Here is a 22,490-nt window from a genome sequence, read left to right as displayed (position 1 = left end):
GAGCAAAACAAAAAGCAAATGCATGTGTATTCACAGCTTCTTCCTCTCAGGTACCCTGTAAGGAAGATTGTGCCTCTGTCTGCTTGGTCTGGGGGTCTTTTGTCATGGTCCATTATATGCATATATAAAAGTGTAGAAAGTGATGCAGAAGTGGAATGATCTCCAGAAAACAATAGAAAGCAATTTTTATAATATATAGGAAGAAAATAATTGTGAGATGGATAGAAGAATGGATCCAGCAGAGCAGGGGCAGGGATCAGAAAAAAGGCAAACATTCCATGTAGTTAGAGATGATTTGAGGAGAGATCCCCTCTTCAAATTTAGATTTAGAAAGAGAGGTAAAAGGAGAATCCTAAGAGGTTCCACGGTGCAGAGGCTGGGGGAATAGGGTGCAGGATGGGTGAGCAGAATCCAGATGGAAAAGCCTGGGAAGGAGTTACGCTTTCCGATAATAATTTGAATTGGATTTTCATATATCTTGGCAAAAAAGGGTATTTTTTTTTGTTGACACATATGTAACCTCTACTTAAAAACAATTTTAGAAATTGGAATTTTTAAAGTTGATACTGGAACAAAAACAAATACAATTGCTTTAGGATCCCTGGCAGATACGTATAAATGAGGACTGATAATAGAATAATGGTTGTTTTCGAAATAAATAAGGAAAGGTTGACTGATTCAATTAACGTTGTTGGGAAAATAGTCTCTTTGGGACAAAAAAAAAATGAGATTTCAAATCTCCCATAATACGCAAAATGAAATTTGATGTTTAAGGGATAAAAGGAAATGAGCAGGTTGGCTGTAAAGGGAAATCATCTGGGTTTCGATGGCAGCTTTGACATACAGGGCTCTGTGGCCAGGAGCATGTCACTGCCTCTATAAGACCACCCAGCTGTTACGTGAGTACAATAAAAGTTGCTAAGTCACTGAACGGTTATGGGTATAAATATATGAAAGGAAAAAAACCCTGTTAAATACGAGGGAAAAAACCATGTATGTAAAAAGCGTTAGGGGTGCCCTGGTGGCTCAGTCAGTTAGGCGTCTGACTCTTGATTTCGGCTCACGTCATGATCTCACAGTTGTGAGATCAAGCCCCACATTGGGGTCCGTGCTGGGTGTGGAGCCCCCTTAAGATTCTCTCTCTCCCTCTGCCCCTCCTTGGCTCAAATTAAAAAAATAATGAAATCAAAATAAAATTTGAAAATATTTTTTAATTTTCAGATGGGAAAGTTCTTCTGAGTGATATGAAAACCCAAGGCCAGAAAAGAAAAGAACAACACATTTTAATATGTGATTTTTTTTTAAGTCGGCCCGATAAAGAACTATCAAGAAATTTAAAGATGTACGAAAAAAAATCTTGAAACATATGATTGATGCTAACATTTTCAATATAAAAAGGACTCAGAAAAGTTTAACAACTCAGTGCCAATTACAAAAACAGATAGAGCTACAAGTAGATAATATACATATATCAAAAAACCAGCCTCCCTGGCGATCATTTATATAAATAAAAAATCCGATAAACAAGATGGTTTGGTGATGATTGGGGTAAGAGCACATACCTATACACAGTAGAGGTGTATAATTCTCAAACATGGGCGATTAATTTGGTAAAATCTACCAAAATTTTTGAACCACTGAACCCAGAAAATGCAGTTCTAGATATTTATATTACAGAACTACACCTGTCCAAATATGTGCCCAATTTTTTATTGCAGCATTATTTATATAAAAGATGATTGCTCTCATCTGATGTACATCGATCTTATTCTGATATTGCTTCTTATTTAAACTATTCCTTTGGTCATAGCCACAAAAGAAAGATGGGAATATGTTCAGACAAGCTGAGATTTTAGGAAACACTACGAAATAGCACATGTGTTTATAGCCACATCCATCCTAAGTGAGAAAATGCTTCGTATAGGAGAACAACCTGCAGAAAGAATAGCCATAATAATGTGCTATTATAAAGGATTAGATAAATAAACAATGGGCCCTCCATTTTATAGAATACTGTAATAGCCATTAAATTCACTTGGGTAAAGAATATTCACCTGCATCCAGACTCATGTTAAATAGGAATAGATTGTTCTGAATTTTTGCCAGTAGTTTGTTAGCCTTAAAAAATAAAACTGTTAGGGGCACCTGGGTGGCTCAGTCGGTTGGGCGTCCCACTTCAGCTCAGGTCACGATCTCGCGGTTCATGAGTTCGAGCCCCGCATCAGACTCTGGGCTGATGGCTCGGAGCCTGGAGCCTGCTTCCGATTCTGTGTCTCCCTCTCTCTCTGCCCCTCCCCCGTTCATGCTCTGTCTCTCTCTGTCTCAAAAATAAATAAAATGTTAAAAAAAATTTTTTTTTAAATAAAACTGCTAAATTTTTGCCAGCAATCGATGGGTTTGTTTGGGAATAGCACAGAATTGCAATCAGGCACAGTAAGGTATAGCAAAACAGTAGACAAGTTTGGGAAAAAAAAGAGGAAATGTTCTTTTATAGAGAAAAGTGGGAGAGTGGGGTTGCTGGGGAGGGTAGCTGTTGTAAACAAAAAGTCCATTGGAGTAAACTAGGAGGTCAAAGTATAGTGGCTTCCCATTGGCTGAATTGTGACTGTCTCTCACTGGCTGGACTATTGCCAATAGTAAAGTAATATTGGCTCGCAAGGCCCATGTCTTCCGGTTGGATTCGCAACTGACTTTGATTGGTAGGGCTGGCAAGGCAGGAGTGTTCCCCCTGCCCAACCTCCTGACTCCATTTTATTGAGGTTTCTTTTTATTAATTTTCACAAGTTGGTTTGAAAACCCATGTTACTGATCACATTATTGATTGTGATAACTAGCTTATAAACAATGTGTACAAAAATGTTCCAACTGTCATTTTATTTAAATAGCAAATATATTTATGGGAATCTAGAATAAATAAATAATGCAAAACAAAGGGGAAAGGCAGGCTTTAAAATGATGATGTCAGCCTAACACCAGTTCTGTGTTGTTATTTACTGTCTAATCTGACTGCATCACACCATCCAATATAATTGGCTTTTAAGGGAATTGGGGGTAATTTTTCCCATCCTGATTTTAATAACTTTATCACCTGGTATCACTTGCTAAGAAGTAAGAAGCATATTTGAATGGCTGAATGCTGGTAAAAACAAAAGACAACAACAATGACAACAACAACAAAGCACTAGCTGTGGTCGTTAAGGATGAACATAGCCTGGTGCTACGTTAATTAACCAGATGCAGTAAGACGTATGAATACCTAGAATTACTTTGTTTTTTATTGACACACTGAGCAGCCTCTCTAGTGACTGATACTATTCTGTCCTCTAGTGGTTCGAATTGAAAATCCCTGCCTACATACATTCCGGGAAAATTGCTATCAGGTGGAAACTTTGTGAAATTCTCCCCTTAAAAGGAAAACAAACCAAAAATGAAAAACAGCCTGGAAAACTTGATGTATATACATCATCAAATAATCAGAGCGGAAATAACTTGATCTCACTGTAATTCAGATTTCCATTGTTTTGCCCATTACGTCATTCAAAAGTTTTCAGAACTACGACATTTCAACTCGATTTTAAGCATTCACAACCAACGGTGGAATTCAATAGAGTCTTCTCCATGCCATTTTCTAAAGAGTACCATATCTTCAAGCCTTAAGAAAGTAACATTTTTCAAAGGCAGGAAAAAGGAACCATGTAACATACCCAAACACAAATAAAGCTGACAAAGTCTTAGTTTTCTAAGTACTTTTTGTACACTATTTCCTTGAAGACTCTAGGATCTTTGCCACTTTAGCTCAGTAGGTTTCATCTAGTTCACACACACACACACACACACACACACACAAGCACACATGTGTGAATGACACAGAATAGCTTCTGGATCAGTGAACCCAGATTCTCCCAGTGCTCCACACGTTTCAGCCAAGGTTATTTGTTGACCATCTGCACAGTCAGATGGCCATGACTACATCCCCTATTCTCCAGCACCTTCTTTCTGCAGGTTGTTCTCCTATATGAAGCATTTTCCCACTTAGGATGGATGTGACTATAAACACGTGTGCTATTTTGTAGTGCTTCCTAAAATCTCAGCTTGTCTGAACATATTCCCATCTTTCTTTTGTGGATATGACCAAAGGAATAGTTTAAATAAGAAGCAATATCAGAATAAGATCGATGTACATCAGATGAGAGCTCCCCAGGTCTGTGACTCAGGCTGTGCTGTTTTATTATGCATAGTCTCCTTTTCTAGCTCTTGTCTCTAAAAGCATATGCAACTGTTTACTGGGCCATGTTCCCAAAACTGTTACAATAAAAATGGGGTCTTATCATTCTTTGACTTATTTCAGCCAAAATCCAGTCAACAGCTTGGGGAGTATGGACAAGGAGGCTGGGGAGAAGGAAAGTATAATCACTATTGACTCATCTACTTTATCTTATTACATGGGGAAAGTGTAAGACTCAGAAATCAAAATATTCTTTAAATCAAAATTCAGTCATCAACCAGAAATGTGCTCTGTGTGAATTTTAATTTAAAAAAGTCAGTATTGGGGCGCCTGGGTGGCTCAGTCGGTTAAGCGTCCGACTTCAGCTCAGGTCACGATCTCGCGGTCCGTGAGTTCGAGCCCCGCGTCAGGCTCTGGGCTGAGGGCTCAGAGCCTGGAGCCTGCTTCCGATTCTGTGTCTCCCTCTCTCTCTGCCCCTCCCCCATTCATGCTCTGTCTCTCTCTGTCCCCAAAATAAATAAACATTAAAAATAAATAAATAAATAAATAAATAAATAAGTCAGCATTAACTCATAATTTACAATCCTTGCAAATTTTACTTCTTCCACCAGGCTTAAAGTTTACCCCATTTTTTTCTGTCATCCCCTCTGCCTACATGCATACACCTTCTTTGAGCTAATAATTACAAATGTACCTCAAGAAATATCTTACATTCTGTATGTATCAACACCAACCTTGGAAGGTCACCTTATTTTAGTTCAAGGAAAAAGATAAACATAGGGTTCTTCACCCTTGGGTGCTGGATCTCCTGCCCAGGGCACAGGTGAGCACGCCCAGCATGCCCTTGGTCTCCTGGATCCATTCTTCCTACCTCTTCGCCCAAAATGTTCCCTCCTGTCCAGTATAAAAGCCCAGTGGTTTGCTTTAGCCCCGTTCCAGTTCTGCTTCCCTTTCTATACAATATATCATCCTTAGCACACAGGAAAAACAATCAATCACACAAATGCAGGATTTTCTTTAGAGAGAGTCCCTGAGATAAGAAATACAGTGAATGAATTTCCCCCTGTTAGTAATTTGTTTCTGTTGCTGTCTAATAAGCTTTTCTCCCCTTTGTATTTTTTTATGTGCATGTGTTTTGTTTTTTGTATTTTGTTTTTGTTTTTGTTTTTGTTTTTTTTTTAGAGAGAGAGAGCGCACGTGCACAAGCGGGGAAGGGGCAAAGAGAGAGGAAGACACAGAATCCCAAGCAGGCTCCAGGCTCTGAGCTGTCAGCATAGAACCTGACGCGGGGCTTGAACTCATGAGCTGTGAGATCATGACCTGAGCCAAAGTCAGATGCTTAACCAACAGACCCAGCGAGGTGCCCCCTCTTTCAATAAGTCTCTTACCTCTGCATGATTTTGGTCATTTGGAAATTATTGGTTCACTGAATTATATCGTCCATCCAAATGTTGACACATTTCATTTTATAATTTTTAATGTTTTTTTTTTTTTGAGAGAGACAGAGACAGGAGCGACAGCGACGCAAGATGGCAGCCACCACGGGCTCGGGAGTAAAAGTCCCTCGTGACTTTCGACTGTTGGAAGAACTGGAAGAAGGCCAGAAAGGAGTAGGAGATGGCACAGTTAGCTGGGGTCTAGAAGATGACGAAGACATGACACTTACAAGATGGACAGGGATGATAATTGGGCCTCCGAGAACAATTTATGAAAACCAAATATACAGCCTTAAAATAGAATGTGGACCTAAATACCCAGAAGCACCCCCCTTTGTAAGATTTGTAACAAAAATTAATATTAATGGAGTGGTGGACCCAAGAGCCATATCAGTGCTAGCAAAATGGCAGAATTCATATAGCATCAAAGTCGTCCTGCAAGAGCTCCGGCACCTAATGATGTCTAAAGAAAACATGAAACTCCCTCAGCCGGGGGCGCCTGGGTGGCGCAGTCGGTTAAGCGTCCGACTTCAGCCAGGTCACGATCTCGCGGTCCGTGAGTTCGAGCCCCGCGTCGGGCTCTGGGCTGATGGCTCGGAGCCTGGAGCCTGTTTCCGGTTCTGTGTCTCCTTCTCTCTCTGCCCCTCCCCCGTTCATGCTCTGTCTCTCTCTGTCCCAAAAATAAATAAAAACGTTGAAAAAAAAATTAAAAAAAAAAAAAAAAAAGAAAAGAAACTCCCTCAGCCGCCCGAAGGACAGTGTTACAGCAATTAATCAAAAAGAAAAACCACAGGCCCTCCCCCTACCCCCCTCCCATTCGATTTAAGCACTCTTCATTTTCCACAGTAGTAAGTTTTCTAGATACGTCTTGTAGACCTCAAAGTACTGGAAAGGAAGCTCCCATTCAAAGGCAATTTATCTTAAGATACTGGAAACGATACTAATTTTTTTGTCCATCTAAAATACATAAGTTGTGCTATAACAAATCATCCTGTCAAGTGTAACCACTGTCCACATAGTTGAACTTCGGGGATCAAGAAGGTATATTTAAATTGATTCCCATCATAACTGGTGGGGCACATCTAACTCAACTGTGAAAAGACACATCACACAATCACCTCGCTGCTGATAACATGGCCTGGGGTCTCTGCCTTCTACCTTTCTCCTCCCCCTGCCTCCCTCCCTCCCCCCTTCCCTCCCTGCAACAGCCCTCCAGCTTGGGTTGGCTTGCTAGAGTAGGTGTGAGGGTTTCAGGTCACAGCCTGTGGGACTACTGCTGGGTGTGTGTGGGTGCTCCAGCTGCACCCCTGCTTTTTTTAAGTCTTAAATGATGCCCCCCACCACACCCCCCCCAGGCCATTGTCCCTTCTTAACTTTCCACCACCACCCTTGGCCGAAGCATAGATTGTAACCCCCTCTGCTCCCCTCTGAAATTGGCCTTTGGTGAGGAATTCAGGGCTCTCCCCGTATCTTCTCCCCCACCTTGATTGAGGGCTGCTGCTTTTTTCCTTCCTCCTCCTCAACTCCCTCTTTGTACCATCACCACCCAACACTTTCCACCGTACTTCCTTGCTTTGGCCAGAAGCCATCAGGTAAGGTTGGAAAGAGTCTCTGACTTCCCTCGTTTAGTTTTGGAACCACATTTACTCACTCTCCACCAGCCTGGGAATGAATATTGGGTCCCCAGCCCTGCCACCCTCTGCTGTCATCGTCAGCTGATGCGGTTTTTTAGCTCAGGTTCGATAAAGTGAAAAGAACAGTCACCAGGGGGTACTCACACCTGCCAGCTCTCAAAGTTCTTGGTGGTTAAACTTGGAGAAGGCCACAGAAGACACTTGTAAGCACACACAATCCCTCTGAATGAATTTTCTTTTCCTGTAATCGCTTTTGCTTTTAAAAATTGAAAAAGTTTTACACAGGGTTCTCATGTGGTCATCTTGCAATCCATTTGGGTCTAGTTTGGAATGTGGCAACTGGAACAAAAAGAACCTTGAATTCGGTGCACACTTTGGTTTTGGTGCTGCTGTTTCTCACGGTCCTCAGCAGGGACTGAAAAAGAACTCGGTGTGCACAGCGGATCCCCGAAATTGGCGGGCTTGGCTTCCTGGCAAATTGCTGCGTTTTTCCACTTTTCTGTTCAGGACCACTAAATGCTGAGATGTGGATGCATACCGAAATAAAAGCGATTCATTGTGTTCTAAAAAAAAAAAAGAGAGAGAGAGAGACAGAGACAGAGTGCAAGTGGGGGAGGGGCAGAGAGAGAGGGAGACACAGAATCTGAAGCAGGTTCCAGGCTCTGAGCTGTCAGCCCCGAGCCCGACACGGGGCTCAAAGCCACAAACCATGAGACCATTACGTGAGCAGAAGTCGGACACTTAACCAACTGAGCCACTCAGGCACCCCTGTGCATGTTATTATAACTAATTAATTACTTACTACAAACAAATCAAGAGTATCCGGATCTTGGCAAGAGTGGCGGTGATTAGGCACTGTAGATGAACTGACATGCCTTTGAAGGCCACTACTTGTAGATGCTGAAGATACTCTGGGAGATTTTTCTAGTAGTCGGCACATGTTCTCTGAGTTTTCAAAGCATGAAGGGAGGCCGGTCTGTGTGCTATGTCTTTGGTGCTACATCTTTGGAGCTTCTCAAGTGGTGATGACATTCTTGGAGTTGTCAAAATATCTATTTATTTTATTTATTTTAGAGAGAGAGAGAGAGAAGGGGAGAGGGGTGGGGGGAAGAGAGAGAGAGAGGGAGGGAGGGAGTGAGAGAGAGAGAGAGAAAGAGAACCTCAAGCTGGCTCCACACTCAGCACGGAGCCCGACACAGGGCTTGATCCCAAGACCCTGGGATTATGACCTGAGCAGAAATCAAGAGTCAGATGCTCAACTGACTGAGCCACCCAAGAGCCCCAATCTATTTTTGCCTTTAAGTGAGTTCAATCCTCATCTTCAAATAGAGACAATAATAGACTTAAAGCTTTCTTAGAGCTAGAATATTTTGATCTAGAGTTTCTGTCAGGTGCCCGGAGACTCTCCCTCCTCCCAGGAACTTAATGTGTCTATGGGTCCTGAACAAAAATGACTCACTGAGATTTGACCCCAGAATCAGTCTGGGAAATACAGGTATTTCCTGTTTCTAGTGTAGATCTCTCCTAGAAAAAACATCTCCTCTCTTCAGTGTGTGTTTGCATCGGCTTAGATATAGAAATTGAGCACATCGCTTTTGATCACTTTTGAGAAATTCCATGTGTTTTTACAGAACAAAGTTGTTATACATTATAATGAGAATATTGTTCTATAAAATATAAATACCATGCGCAAGCTAAAATCCATAAAAATAAATTTAAACCTGTCAGACTGATCGCTGAACAGAATTCATATTTCTCTGATTAAGGCCACTATTGTTGATTCCAAGCTTCCGTTTTCAGTTTTTTGAGCAACTTCTAAAATGCATGACCACCTGGACTTGTACGAATCATTTGTTGTTGTTTTACGAGAGCTTACTTCTCTTCCTTTTTCCCTTAGTTTGTTTTTTTTTTACCAGTTTGTTAATGAAGAGGAAGCACCTGCTGATTTCCACTGTGACAATTTCTTACACACAGAGATGGTAACCCACGTTTCCCTCGAAGTAATACCTTATTTCTCTCCCCCCACTTCACAAACAAGCGTATAAAGATAATTTCTATACATGGTATCCCTAATTCTCGTTCTTGTGTTTTCTCTTCCACCTACTCCTATCTGGCCTCTGCCCCATTAATTCCACTAAACCAAAACCATGCTAAGGCCACCAGCCCCATCTGTTTGCAGGTCCATGGGGACAGTTCATCCACACCTGCCCTACAAAGCACCACCCTGACCCGTATTCCCTTCATGGTCAAGTCTTGTCCCCATGTGTCCTTCCAACTGCACTGGCCACTCTGCCTCAATGCCCTTCCCAGACTCTCCTCTGCCTGACCTTTAAACATTGAAGGTCTGCAGGACTACATCTCATTGTCCATTCTACTTATACGTGACCACATTCATTCCCATGCCTCGTTCCCAGATACTCAGTAAGGAATCCCAAACCGACACCTCCCTCATGGCATTTTTGTAAATTCCAGACCCACATTCCCAACTGCAGGTAAGACTTCAGCACTCACGTGTCTCCCAGGCGCCTTAGAAAGGATATCTAATATCACTCTTCCTTGCCAACATCCTTTGTACCTAAAGCTTCTTGTGTAAGAACATCATTTTCCTTTGCTTCCCTTTGTAATTTTTAACATAATTGAAATAAAATAAACATTAGTACTGTTTTTTATGTCTCCTTCCCTATAAGGCTGAGTTTCAACACAGCAGAAACTGTATGTGCTTTATTGACCTCTAGATTTTGTTTTTCATTTTTTAAAAAGATTTTACTTCTTTCAAATATAATTTATTGTCAAATTGGCTAACATACAGCGTGTAAAGTGTGCTCTTGGTCTCCGGGGTAGATTCCCGTGGTTCATCACTTACATACAACACCCAGTGCTCATCCCAACAAGTGCCCTCCTCAATGCCCATCACCCATTTCCCCCTCTTCCCCACCCCCACCCCCATCAACCCTCAGAATGTTCTCTGCATTTAGGGTCCCTTTTGGTTTGCCTGCCTCCCTTTCTGTTTGTAACTATTTTTCCCCCTTTCCTTCCCCCATGGTCTTCTGTTAAGTTTCTCAAGATCGACATATGAGTGAAAACATGATATCTATCCTTCTCTGACTGACTTATTTCACTCAGCATAATACCTTCCAGTTCCATCCATGTTGCTGCAAATGGCATGACTTCATTCTTTCTCATTGTCAAGTAGTATTCCATCATATACATATATATATATATATATATATATATATACCGCATTTTCTTTATCCATTCATCTGCTGATGGACATTTAGGCTTTTCCCATAATTTGGCTTTTTAAGTAATATCTACACCTCCAATTTATAAACCGGAAATCAAGAGTTGCACGCCTTACAGACTAAGCCAGCCAGGCGCCCCTTTCATTTTTTAAAAAGTGAGGTCCATGCCCAACGTGGAGCTTGAGCTCACAACCCTGAGATCAAGAGTTGCAGTTCTACTGACTGAGCCATCCAGGCACCCCAGGTGACCTCTAGTTCCTTGACCACAATTGCACATTTGTCATTTAGATACTCCCGTTTTGACATATACTCTGAATGGAATGAATGAGTAAATAAATTTTACCATCTGTTCCTCAATATCATTTACAATGATGTGGATTTTGATTTTAAAACAAACATTCGAGAAGTTCTCTTTGATAAGTATGTAACATATAAAGCAAAATGCAAATTTAATAACACGGAAAGGTAAATATGTTTTGTAAATTTTAATGCAATTTAAAGATGAACATTTCACTGTATATAACCTCTGAATTCTATAAATACGATAGATGCAAGAAGGAATACAAATAAATAAATAAATAAATAAATAACTTTTTTAAAAAAGGGAAACCAAGCATCAGAGAAGTCATCTCTTAGAGACTAACAATCCTGAAGCTGAATTTTTTAAAACATCTTCTTCATACTATTCACAAAGTATTTGTTGAGTTAAATTCAATGAATTCTCTACTAAAGCAGGAATGAGTCTCTTGAAGTGAGCAGGCATAGTGCAGGGGTGATGTGGCACGTCAGGCAGTGAGAATCACTTCAAGGTGACCCCAGGTCTCCATCCTTGATGGCCAAGCTGTCTTGCAAGGTCGCCGAGGAGGACAAGGCTCTCATGATTTCCAGTCTGACAATTTCCCAGGCGCAGTCACTGTATCCCTCGTCCTCCAGGTAGACGCGGATGTCCTGGAAGTACCTCTTGATGGCCAGGGCAGGGCCGTGCATCTCCGGGGCGCGCTCTCCCTCGCCCGTGGCCTGCAGCAAGCAGGCGTCCAGGGCTTCCAGCTGCCGGTGGAGGCCAGAGCGGAGTCCGTGCAGCGGCGCGGGGCTCCAGGCCGCCGAGGAGCGCTCCGTGTGCAACAGGTTGAAGGTCTGCTGGAGCAGCTCCCGCAGGACGGCGGCGGCGGCCTGGGCCTCCCGGAGCTGGCCGCCCTCCAGCATCTCCCGGGGGAAGCGGAAGTCTTTTCTGGCCCGCAGGCACAAGAAAGGGGACAGTCTCCGCATCTGGCCCAGGAGCACCAAGTTGTCCCTGCTAACCTGCGCGTGGCTCCCAGGCAGGGCACAGCCCAGAGAGCCTCCAGGGCGGCAGGTGAGCAGCGCCAGGGCGGTCAGCAGAGGGCGCAGGAGAGCCATGGGGAAGCCGAGGGGGCTGCTGGCCGGGCTGAGCTGGGCGGCTGGGGGACCTCGGGCCGAGGTTCTCTGAGGACCAACTCGAAGCATGGCTCTTAAATAGGCAACGCGGACAATTTCATTTTCTGAACATCTTCTCCACTTCTACTTCCTTTTTTTTGTTTTCATTTATGCATTCTCCTTATTGTGTAAGAAGATGTCATCAATCTAAAATACTACGTTGGCAATGGAAGCTTTATTTCCCGATAAACTTCCGATATGTCCATTCCAATGGACACTTATCAACCAAACGAGAAACGTCTTTGTCCTAAAGACTGGAGTGATGTAGGCATGTAGGTACTCATACACACACCTGCTCACATATATGTTTTCATATATGAACATTGCTCTTTGTGTTAGAAAGAAACTTTGGCCTTGATCGTGGACTAGGTTTTTACCCTCTTTACTTCATACAGAGACAGGATCCTTCAATCCTATGGGTTTTTGTATCTTGCTAGGTTCTGACCAGACCACGTACAGTAAATAAGCTCTTTAGAACCAGGACTGGGTTTTAATTACTGTTGTATTCACATTAGAGGCTTGTGGTGATAAGTGAATGAGTTTCTTGGATGTTTCTCTTCATTCTAGAAATAACTGATGCAGGTCCATGCAGTTATGCTTCACTGGAGCCTCAGGGTCAAGACTAATAATACAGACACTATCCTTCTGCCATTTTGTAACCCGTCTACAGTGCTCCTCAGGCTGTGCCAGTGTCCCCAGCAGGAAGCCCGGTTCTGGTCTGGGACATGTAGCTGTGAAGATTCTAATCCCAGATCATTTTATTTTCTCAGAAACCCCTCACTCGCAAGGTTGTTATCACCTCTACTGGAGTGACTGAGTGTCCTCAACCCAGCCTCTCCTGGACTCACTCCCTGAGGGCAGGCTCACCTTGTCCTGAGGACATTAGAATTCCCCTGCTGTGGAGGCACTGGTTTCTTTGTTAGCAAAAGAGTTAATGCCCCTTATTCCTTCCCTCCACCCCTGGAGTGTTTGTGTGAGGGACCCTAGCTCTCAGTGTTGACCTCCTCCTCTCCAGAGCGGGTATCAAAGTGTCAACAGCTCTCAGATGCCAAGGGCAAAAGTTTGTTTCCTCTAAGGAGGGGAGTGACCCAACTGTAATCATTTCACCTTTAGTAAGCAAATACTTTTATTTTGCCACCATCGCTTTTATTGTTCAATCTTTTACTTCAATCATTGAACACTAGTTAGACTCAAAACTTCTGAGCTGGGCTCAGGGGACTCACTGATGATGTCTCTCAGTGGAATCTTTCAGCACAGAAACTAGCGATTCTCGGGTGTTCATTCAGTCTAGGTATTTCTGTTTAGTTTCTTAGTCTGTTCCTCCCTCTCATGCTCAGAATGAAGGGGGTGAGGCCGAGGCTGTTATGTCAGAGAGAAGTGTCTTTTTTCCTTTATTTATTCATGATCTTTCATTTTAAAATAAATGAAGATAACAACAAAAAGAATTCTAATAACTTAGTTTTTACACAGTGGTGACATAGTCTGTCTTCCTCCTCCTGCGTCGTGTTCTACATCATCCTGAGGTTAATACAAAGGGAAGTTAAAGAAAGGCCAAGGGGCTGCCCCATTTTTCTCTATCATTTTCAGAACATCTGTTGTGTTGTTTCCCATTTCAACTTTCCTAGAAAGCAAAACATGACAGTTCTGCATGGGCAAAAAACAAACAAACAAACAAAAACCTCACAAAGGTTAAGTCCAAATGTCACGAAAGTGAAAGAAGTGACCTTTCTGCTGACAAAATGTAAGTGAGCACGATTCGGTGCAGCAGAACCGGGGACTGGGAGTTCTGGCAGAGAGAACGAAGGCCACCCTGAGTTCCCCCAAATCAGCAAAAGAGCTGTGTCAGCCAGAGGCTCAGAGAAGACCAACTCCTGGATCCATGGACGGCCCTCAGCTCTGCAAGACCAGCCACCTGATTTTACTTTCACTTAATCCACATATGATCAGCTCTGAGGAGAGACGACAGGGGTCGCATCAACCGGCTCGCAAGAGACTGGCAAGCAGACCCCACCTGCTAACCCCGTGTGGAAGGATCAGGATCGCAGATATTTGCCTTGCCCGAGCACGCTACCTCGTTAAGAAAGCCACTCACTCAATGGCAGTATTGCCCTGAGGAAGGGAATTGGATGGTCCTAAAAGATTCTGCTCTTCATCTGCATAATAATGATGATGATGTTTTATGATGACAACACCGGGGTTGACTGGATGCTAACTATTCTAAGATCTTTGAAATTATGAATTCAGTCTTCTCAATGGACCCATTGGGATCACAGTCGTTTATACAACGGTTTAGAGAGAATATACATCTGGAGGAATAAATTATCCTGATGGGACGAAAGATCCAAGGTCAAAACCGTAAGGAGAATTGAGATAATGACTTGTCTGGAAGCACCTCTTAAGGGAATGAAGGATAGAAATGGACACTGGAATTCAGAACCAGGAAAGGCTAGGGCATGAAATCAGTATGGCAGGGAGGGTGAGGTGATCAAGGATTCCAAATTCCACTTCAGATGCCAAAGGGTTGTTGTCTATGTTTTGGACGGCAACAGGGGCTGTGGTATGAGACACCTAAATGGACTGACTTGACATTCTAAGGACAAGTTGACAAAATCCCTTTTAAATAGTCATAAGGCAGTAGATTTTTCTGCCAGTTGAGACAGAAGTTTGCATCTGGCACTGGAGTAGCCCCCCCTCCCTTCCAATACCCTGCAGGCTGCTGTGATGTCATCGCCACCCCTGCTGGGGACACTGCTATTGGCCACGTCCACACAGGAGAAGTCTGTGCTCCCAAGGTCCACTTGAATCTTCTCAGGGTCCGGAACTGAAGAATCTGGAGAGCCTGGCCTCAATGCTGCCCTTTGGTGTTGTTCCACCCCCTGAGGACATGTCACTGATCCCACGGACCCTTTTACATTTCTCTTCTCCTTCCATGTTCCCCAGTGGCTGCGGACTTTCGACACCTTTACGTTTTCAGATGTGCAGCTGTGGTTTTTTGAAGAAACGAGCCTCCTGCACCTGTAATCAGAACGTAGTCATGCCCAAACACAGGCACGGATGAGCACCTGGGTGTAGATGTGTGGGCAGGGTTCCCCGAGTTTTGTGTTTCTGTGCTGGACTGGACATCTGGGGGCCTTGACCTCCGCAGCCCAGCAATCAGCCGGCAGAGGGTGAAGCTATGGCCCGATGCACACTCTGACTTCTGAAGCTGGAGAACGTTGGCTGCTTCCGCTGCTGCTGCAAGTGATCTTGCCAAGCCCATCAGTGGGCACCTGGCAACAGGCCCTGCCTCCTCCGTGTCCCCTGTCAGGTTGGCCAGAAGTGCCTGGGGATGGAAAGTTGGCGGGTGGGGCTCAATCCCCTGGCCAGCGCCTCTGGCCCTGCAGCTAAGTTCTCCAAAACTTTTGAATATTTAATATTTTGAATATTTGAGTCCTTTAAGTCGTAGCTTCAAGGGACAATTTCAGGAAGAAGTCGAATTTCTGCATGCATCCCAAACCCTTCCCCCAGTTTTGGTCGCTGCCCCAGTAGCACATGGCCACCAGGGGGCGGTCTTCCCTGAAAGGAGCTTCATTCGCCCACCCTTCAAAGGGATCCCGCTTTCTGTTTCCTTTTAGCCTCAGTTGCTATTACATCACATTCAATAGAAATTCAAAGAAAGTCTCTCTTGCAGGTGTTTCTGCAAAACCTAGACGTTTCATTTGGTTTTTGCTTTCTACTTGTGATGTGCTGCTCTTAAGGGAAACTTTAAGCTGAGACCGCAACGGGAACAGAAATAGGCTGACAGGTCAAGGGAGTGAGCGACCACGGTGTGTGGGAACTTCCGTCTGGGACAGGGAGGAAACCCATAGGGCAGGGGAAAGTGTCCTGGAATGCTGGGGGAGGGGCAGGTGCCAGAATATTAAAGAAACATCATGTTCTTCTGAACTTCCACCTAGATGTTTATTCTCGACGCTCAGATATTAACACAAGCCACCGTTTCATCACTGAATATAAATACGACACTTTTTCGAAATGAGGAATGAATCAGTCAGCCATCTCTAGAATTCACGATAGAATTCTGGTTTTTTAGGCTGCCTCCTTTGATGGTCAGTTAGTGCAAGGAAGGACAGGAAAGCTTGCTAAGAATTGTGTAGAAAGAGACAAACACTATTCTCATATATAGCTGTCTGAAGAAAACTAGGAAAATACAGGCCATGTTTTTAGTCATTACTCTCAGGAAGATGCAATGCTCGGTGCCTTTCATGTGCATGACTTCATGCATAATATTCTACTATCATAAGGTTTTTTTTAATGTTTATTTGTTTTTGAGAGAGAAAGAGAGACAGAGTGTGAACGGGGGAGGGGAAGAGAGAGGGAGGGAGACACAGAATCCGAAGCAGGTTCCAGGCTCTGAGCTGTCAGCACAGAGCCCAACGTGAGGCTCGAACTCACACACCGCGAGATCATGACCTGAGCTGAAGTCAGACTCTTAACCAACTGAGCCACCCAGGCGCCCCCATAATATTCCACTATAACTACTCCTGAATTATATACGACGCTCTTGTGCTCTATGGATTTTCCTTCTTCGTGTTGTATTTTCAGCTGATTTTAACTAAATTTTTCTTTGCCTTAAGCATTAACAAAGAGAATGCCTGACCCAGCTTCCCACTTTCATTTTAAGAAAATCTGTCTGTCTTTATGTCCATAATAATTTTGCTATTTTGGGATCCACCAATGATTGTGGTAGTTACAAAATTAGGGAAAATTACCGGTGAGTAACATAAGAGCCTTGCTGATATACAAGGTAGTAATAACTAAGGATAAACCATTGAAAGTAATTAAGTAAATCATGAATCAAAATAAATGCAATATTAAACACATTAACATGCCAGTGCATCAATTTCATGAAATCACCCAGAGGAAACCATATGGCATAAAAGGCAGAACGACGCACAGAAAAACTACCCCACAACATTTTCCAGATCCCACGCTGTCTTCTCCACTTCAGAGGCACTAACTTCTCTTATTAAGGCTTCCATCCACTCCGGTGTGGTTTCTGCTTATTAATTCCACCAAGCCAGCTCTCATGGAGGTCACCGATGGTATCTATTTTTCTGATGTAGCAGGCAATTAAATCCACATCGTCCATGAATCCACTGACACTCTTCTAAGCACAATGTATTTCCTCAAATACGCTCCTCACCATCCTCTCTTGTTATCCTTCTACTGAATGGTCAGTATACTTGTGTATCCTTTGTGTCTCTTCTCTCTCCTCCCTTGACTGCTTGAGGATCCTTAGAATCCAGTTTATGTCTTTTTCTCACACTACACTGTCTCCCCCCATGTCCACCTCTGTTTCTGGCTTCCCATTGTCACATATGGACCGCTAGGCATGGCGTTACTTGTAAAATGCAAGCTCACTTGTCCTCTAACAATGGTAATTTGCACTCCGATGTCTCCCAGTCAACTGTAGAGATGGGCAGCTTTTATTTTTATTTCTTGACATACTTCGTTCTAGCACCAGGTGAGAGAATTCACTTATTTGCCTTCTTCATTATAACATTAAGTATGATTATTGTTTTTATTATTTTTAATGTTTATTTATTTATTCTGAGAGAGAGAGAGAAAGCATGAGCAGGGGAGGGGCACAGAGAGAGGGAGACAAAGGATCCCAAGCAGGCTCCATGCTTCCGGCCCAGAGCCCGACACGGGGTTTCATCTCACAAACCGTGAGATCATGACCTGAGCCCAAATCAAGAGTCAGATGTTTAACTGACTGAGCGACCCAGGTGCTCCTGGTTATTGTTTTTAGATCTATCCCTAGAAAAATGAAAGATAAAGACATTAGAAACTGTATCTGTGGGACGCCTCGGTGGCTCAGTCCCTTAAGCGTCCGACTTTGGCTCAGGTCATGATCTCACAGTTTGCGAATTTGAGCCCCACGTCGGGCTCTGTGCTGACAGCTCGGAGCCTGGAGCCTGCTACGGATTCCGTATCTCCTCTCTCTGCCCCTCCCAGACTTGTGCTCTGTCTCTGACTCTCCAAAATAAATAAATGTTAAAAAAAATTAAAACAAAAAAAAGAAACTGTATTTGTTAGGTCCTATATCCTCGGGGCAAAGTACAACTTGTCTTATAGGAAGTCAGTTGCTACTTCTGATGTTAACATAATATAATAGGTAAATGCATTTTGCCATCTGTTTTTTTTAATGTTTATTTATTTATTTATTTTTTTGAAGGAGAGAGAGACAGCGTGTGAGTGGAGGAGGGGAGAGAGAGAGAGAGACACAGATTCTGAAGCAGGCTCCAGGCTCCCAGCTATCAGCACAGAGCCCGACACAGGACTCAAACTCACAAACCGCGAGATCATGACCTGAGCCAAAGTTGGACGCTCAACTGACTGAGCCACCCAGGCACCCTTTGCCATCCATTTTTAAATCAAGTTACAAAATTAGGCCTGGATTTCTTTTTAAACACACTTCCTATAGTAAAATTGAATAAACAAAAAACAAACACTAAATTGACAAAATATAAACAATACATTTTATTATATTATCACAATGTAAATGTGCACATATTATATGAAAAAATTTGATCTTACAAATAGTTAAATAGATAAATAGATAAATAGATAAATAGACATCAGCATGGTCATTGATAAGTGGCTAGTGCTTGTAGAGTTGACATGATGTCATTTAATACTCCTGAAAACATTGGACAAATTGATTCCATTCATGTCACAGCAGAATGGAGAAATGACAGTCTTTGACATGGCAGGACAGGTGGAAAGTGTGGTGTGATGAGTCAGTGAGAATCATTTCCATGTTGAACAGGTCTCATTTCTCGCTCCTTAATCTTTTCTGCAAGGCTATTGATGAATAATACAAGGATCTCATGATTTCTGCTCTGACGATCTCCCAGGCACAAGGGCTGTATTTCTTCTCTTGCAGATAGAGGGAGAGTCTTTGGAAGTAGTTCCTCAGGATGGAGTCCTCGGGATGAACGTCCTCGTTCGTGAGGGGAGCCTCTCCCTCCCCCGCCTCCTGCACGACACAGGCTTCCAGGCGGGTCAGCTGCCGATCAAGTCCCGTGCAGAATTCCTCCAGGAGGGTGGTGTTCCAAGCAGCAGACGAGGACGCCTCTGTGCAGAAGAAGTGGAAGATCTTCTGGTTCGTCACGTGCACCACAGAGAGGGCTTGGGCCTTGTGGGACCGGTCTCCACCAAACACGTCCTGGGGGAAGGCGAAGTCATTTCTGTCCTTCTGGCAGGAGCTGGCAGAGAGTCTCCTCATTTGTCCCAGGAGCGCCAAGGCCCTCCTGTTCAGCAGGCCGTGGGTCTGAGGCAGGTCACAGCCCAGAGAGCAGACGGAGTGGCAGCCCAGCGCCACCAGGGCCACCAAGAAGGAAGAGGGCAGCGCCATTGGGGATCTTGCAGATGCTGTTGGCCTGGCTGGGGTGGGCGACTCTGTGACCCGTGGCTCTAGGTCCTCTGAACATCTTCCCTTGTGCGTGTGGCTTAAGTAGGGAACATAGCAGTTTTCACTTTCTGAACGTTGTCCTTACTTTCTACTTCTGTTTTTGCTTTCCTTTATGCACCTTCTACTTGGGTTTAGAGCATGGGTTCCACAACCTTTTTTTTTTCATCATTACCTCTTTCTTGCCTCCAGAGTTTTGTACCTATTTATCTAACTGAACCTTCTAAGAAAATTTAATAACACAGATACACATTATGTGTAATTATGTACTGTATATTTAACTGTACTTTATCCATAAAATATCATAAAAAAGGAAATATAAAGTTTACTCTATTTATCCAATGCAGGGTTAAGAATTACTAAAAATTTTTAAAAGTTAAAATTTAAAGCCATTGATGCTTAAGTATGGACCTAAATTTGATTTTTTTTAATGTTTCCTTATTTATCTATTTACATTTTTAATATGAAATTTATTGTCAAATTGGTTTCCATACAACACCCAGTGCTCATCCCAATTGGTGCCCTCCTCGATACCCATCACCCACCCTTCCCTCCCTCCCACCCCCCATCAACCCACAGTTTATTCTCAGTTTTTAACAGTCTCTTATGATTTGCCTCCCTCCCTCTCTAACTTTTTTTTTCCCCTTCCCCTCCCCCATGGTCTTCTGTTAAGTTTCTCATGATCCCATAAGAGTGAAAACACATGATATCTGTGTTTCTCTGTATGACTTATTTCACTTAGCATAACACTTTCCAGTTAAATCCACGTTGCCACAAAAGGCCATATTTCATTCTTTCTCATTACCAAGTAGTATTCCATTGTGTATATAAACCAAAACTTCTTTATCCATTCATCAGTGGATGGCAGTTAAGCTCTTTCCATAATTTGGATATTATTGAAAGTGCTGCTATAAACATTGGGGTACAAGTGCCCTTATGCATCAGTACTCCTGTATCCCTTGGGTAAATTCCTAGCACTGCTACTGCTGGGTCATAGGGTAGGTCTATTTTTAATTTTTTGAGGAACCTCCACACTGTTTTCCAGAGTGGCTGAACCAGTTTGCATTCCCACCAACAGTGCAAGAAGGTTCCCATTTCACCACATCCTCTCCAACATCTATAGGCTCCTGGTTTGTTCATTTTGGCCACTCTGACCGGCGTGAGGTGATATCTGTGGTTTTGATTTGTATTTCCCTGATGAGGAGCAACGTTGATCATCTTTTCATGTGCCTGTTGGCCATCTGGTTGTCTTACTTACAGAAGTGTCTATTCATGTTTTCTGCCCCTTTCTTCGCTGAATTATTTGTTTTTGGAGTGGAGTTTGGTGTGGAGTTTGGGTGTGGAGTTTGGTGAGTTCGTTATAGATTTTGGATACTAGCCCTTTGTCCGATATGTCATTTGCAAATATCTTTTCCCATTCCATTGGTTGCCTTTTAGTTTGGTTGATTGTTTCCTTTGCAGTGCAGAAGCTTTTTATCTTGATGAGGTCCCAATAGTTCATTTTTGCTTTTAATTCCCTTGCCTTTGGAGATGTGTCAAGTAAGAAGTTGCTGCGGCTGAGGTCAGAGAGGTTTTTTCCTGCTTTCTCCTCTAGGGTTTTGATAGTTTCCTGTCTCACAGTCAGGTCGTTCATCCATTTTGAGTTTATTTTTGTGAATGGTATAAGAAAGTGGTCTAGTTTCAACCTTCTGCATGTTGCTGTCCAGTTCTCCCAGCACCATTTGTTAAAGAGACTGTCTTTTTTCCATTGGATATTCTTTCCTGCTTTGTCAAAGATTAGCTGGCCATACATTTGTGGGTCCAATTCTGGAGTCTCTATTCTATTCCAGACCTAAATTTAATTTGTGACTTATAACTTATTTACTTATATAGATTTTATATAAAGTACATAAGTAAATTAAAATTTCTATAAAGGCATACAGATTTCAATGTCCTTAAATATTTAAAATCATTCCAAATTGCTAAAAGCAAGCAAAAATTTTAATTATTCACTTAAATTATTCACTGATTTATTTTCAGTGTACTGAATTTTAATGTTGATCATGAAAAAATAATTTTTTTCAGTTTATTTATTTATTTGGGAGAGAGCACAAGCAGAAGAGGAGAAGAGAGAAAGAGAGGCAGAATCCAAAGCAGGCTCCATGCCATCAGCACAGAGCCCGACATGGGACTCAAACTCATAAACCATGAGATCATGACCTAAGCCGAGATGAAGAGTCAGACGCTTAACCGACTGAGCCACCCAGGCGCCCTAACAAAATAATTTTTAACTTAACCTGCTGCTACATACTCTTGAAGATATTGTCACAATATTTTTCTGTTTCCCACTAGATAATTGCTGATGTGTTGAATGAGTTTTGTAGAATTAAATCATAAAATATAATATATTTGTATTTAATTCCCAAAGCCCACATCACACCGAGGTTCAGACAAAAGCAACATGCACAAGACAGCCAATAGCAGCTCACAAGTGAGCAAAGGCCACCTCTCCCAGAATGACTTTGAGATCCAAAAAACAATGGAGAGAAACTCCTCCAATCACAGAGACGGGTTAGCCCCAGGTTTGTCACACTGATCTTGCAGATGTTTTGTGTATATTCCACAAATCCAATGTCCGTGCTTCTCGTATGATACCCAAGAAAATCCAATGAGAGAAAATAAATATTAAGGAATAATGTTTTGTTAGACTGGCCCAATGTTGAGCTTTGGAGTGCCACAGACCACTGCAATATTTCAGGCTGGTTCACAACCCTAGGAACTTACTGTTATACCCTTGGAAGCAATTGTAACAACTATTCCACCTGGTGTGGCAATGCTGATAATGGGGGAGACTATTCATATACAGAACCGAGGAGTATGTGAAGTCTCGATATCTTGCACTCAATTTTGCTGTGAAGCTAACGGCTCTTGGGGGCTCAGTTGGTTGATCATCTGACTTCAGCTCAGGTCATGATCTCACGATTCATGAGTTCAAGCCCCACATCAGACTCTCTGCTGTCAGCACAGAGCCTGCTTCAGATCCTCTGTCCCCAGTCTCTCTCTGCCCCT

At 42.9% G+C, this 22,490-nt stretch overlaps 2 protein-coding genes and 1 pseudogene across 2 annotated transcripts; 1 reads left to right on the top strand and 2 right to left on the bottom strand.

The window, feature by feature from the left end:
• The first annotated feature begins 5,702 nt into the window (after window positions 1-5,702).
• LOC147574854 (ubiquitin-conjugating enzyme E2 variant 1 pseudogene) lies at window positions 5,703-7,380 on the top strand (annotated as a pseudogene).
• Window positions 7,381-11,341: 3,961 nt separating this feature from the next.
• LOC147574853 (interferon omega-1-like) lies at window positions 11,342-11,962 on the bottom strand. Its single transcript, XM_086684693.1, has one exon. It carries the CDS (start codon window positions 11,930-11,932, stop codon window positions 11,342-11,344), a length of 591 nt encoding a protein of 196 aa, XP_086540819.1. The 5' UTR covers window positions 11,933-11,962.
• Window positions 11,963-18,695: 6,733 nt separating this feature from the next.
• On the bottom strand, window positions 18,696-19,403 carry LOC147574852 (interferon alpha-like). The gene has a single exon (XM_086684692.1). It carries the CDS (start codon window positions 19,386-19,388, stop codon window positions 18,804-18,806), a length of 585 nt encoding a protein of 194 aa, XP_086540818.1. The 5' UTR covers window positions 19,389-19,403; the 3' UTR covers window positions 18,696-18,803.
• Window positions 19,404-22,490: the final 3,087 nt, after the last annotated feature.

This window comes from Puma concolor, chromosome D4 (assembly GCF_028749965.1).
Source record: "Puma concolor isolate L17-30 chromosome D4, mPumCon1.1.hap2, whole genome shotgun sequence".
Classification (NCBI taxonomy): Eukaryota; Metazoa; Chordata; class Mammalia; order Carnivora; family Felidae; genus Puma; species Puma concolor.
The sequence above is the reverse complement of the archived record's forward strand: the minus strand, read 5'-3'. Positions and strand labels throughout refer to the sequence as shown.

What these genes read in the sequence shown, in the direction of transcription:
- LOC147574853 (XM_086684693.1), bottom strand. Translation starts at nt 11,932, where the DNA reads ATGGCTCTCCTGCGCCCTCTGCTGACCGCCCTGGCGCTGCTCACCTGC.
- LOC147574852 (XM_086684692.1), bottom strand. Translation starts at nt 19,388, where the DNA reads ATGGCGCTGCCCTCTTCCTTCTTGGTGGCCCTGGTGGCGCTGGGCTGC.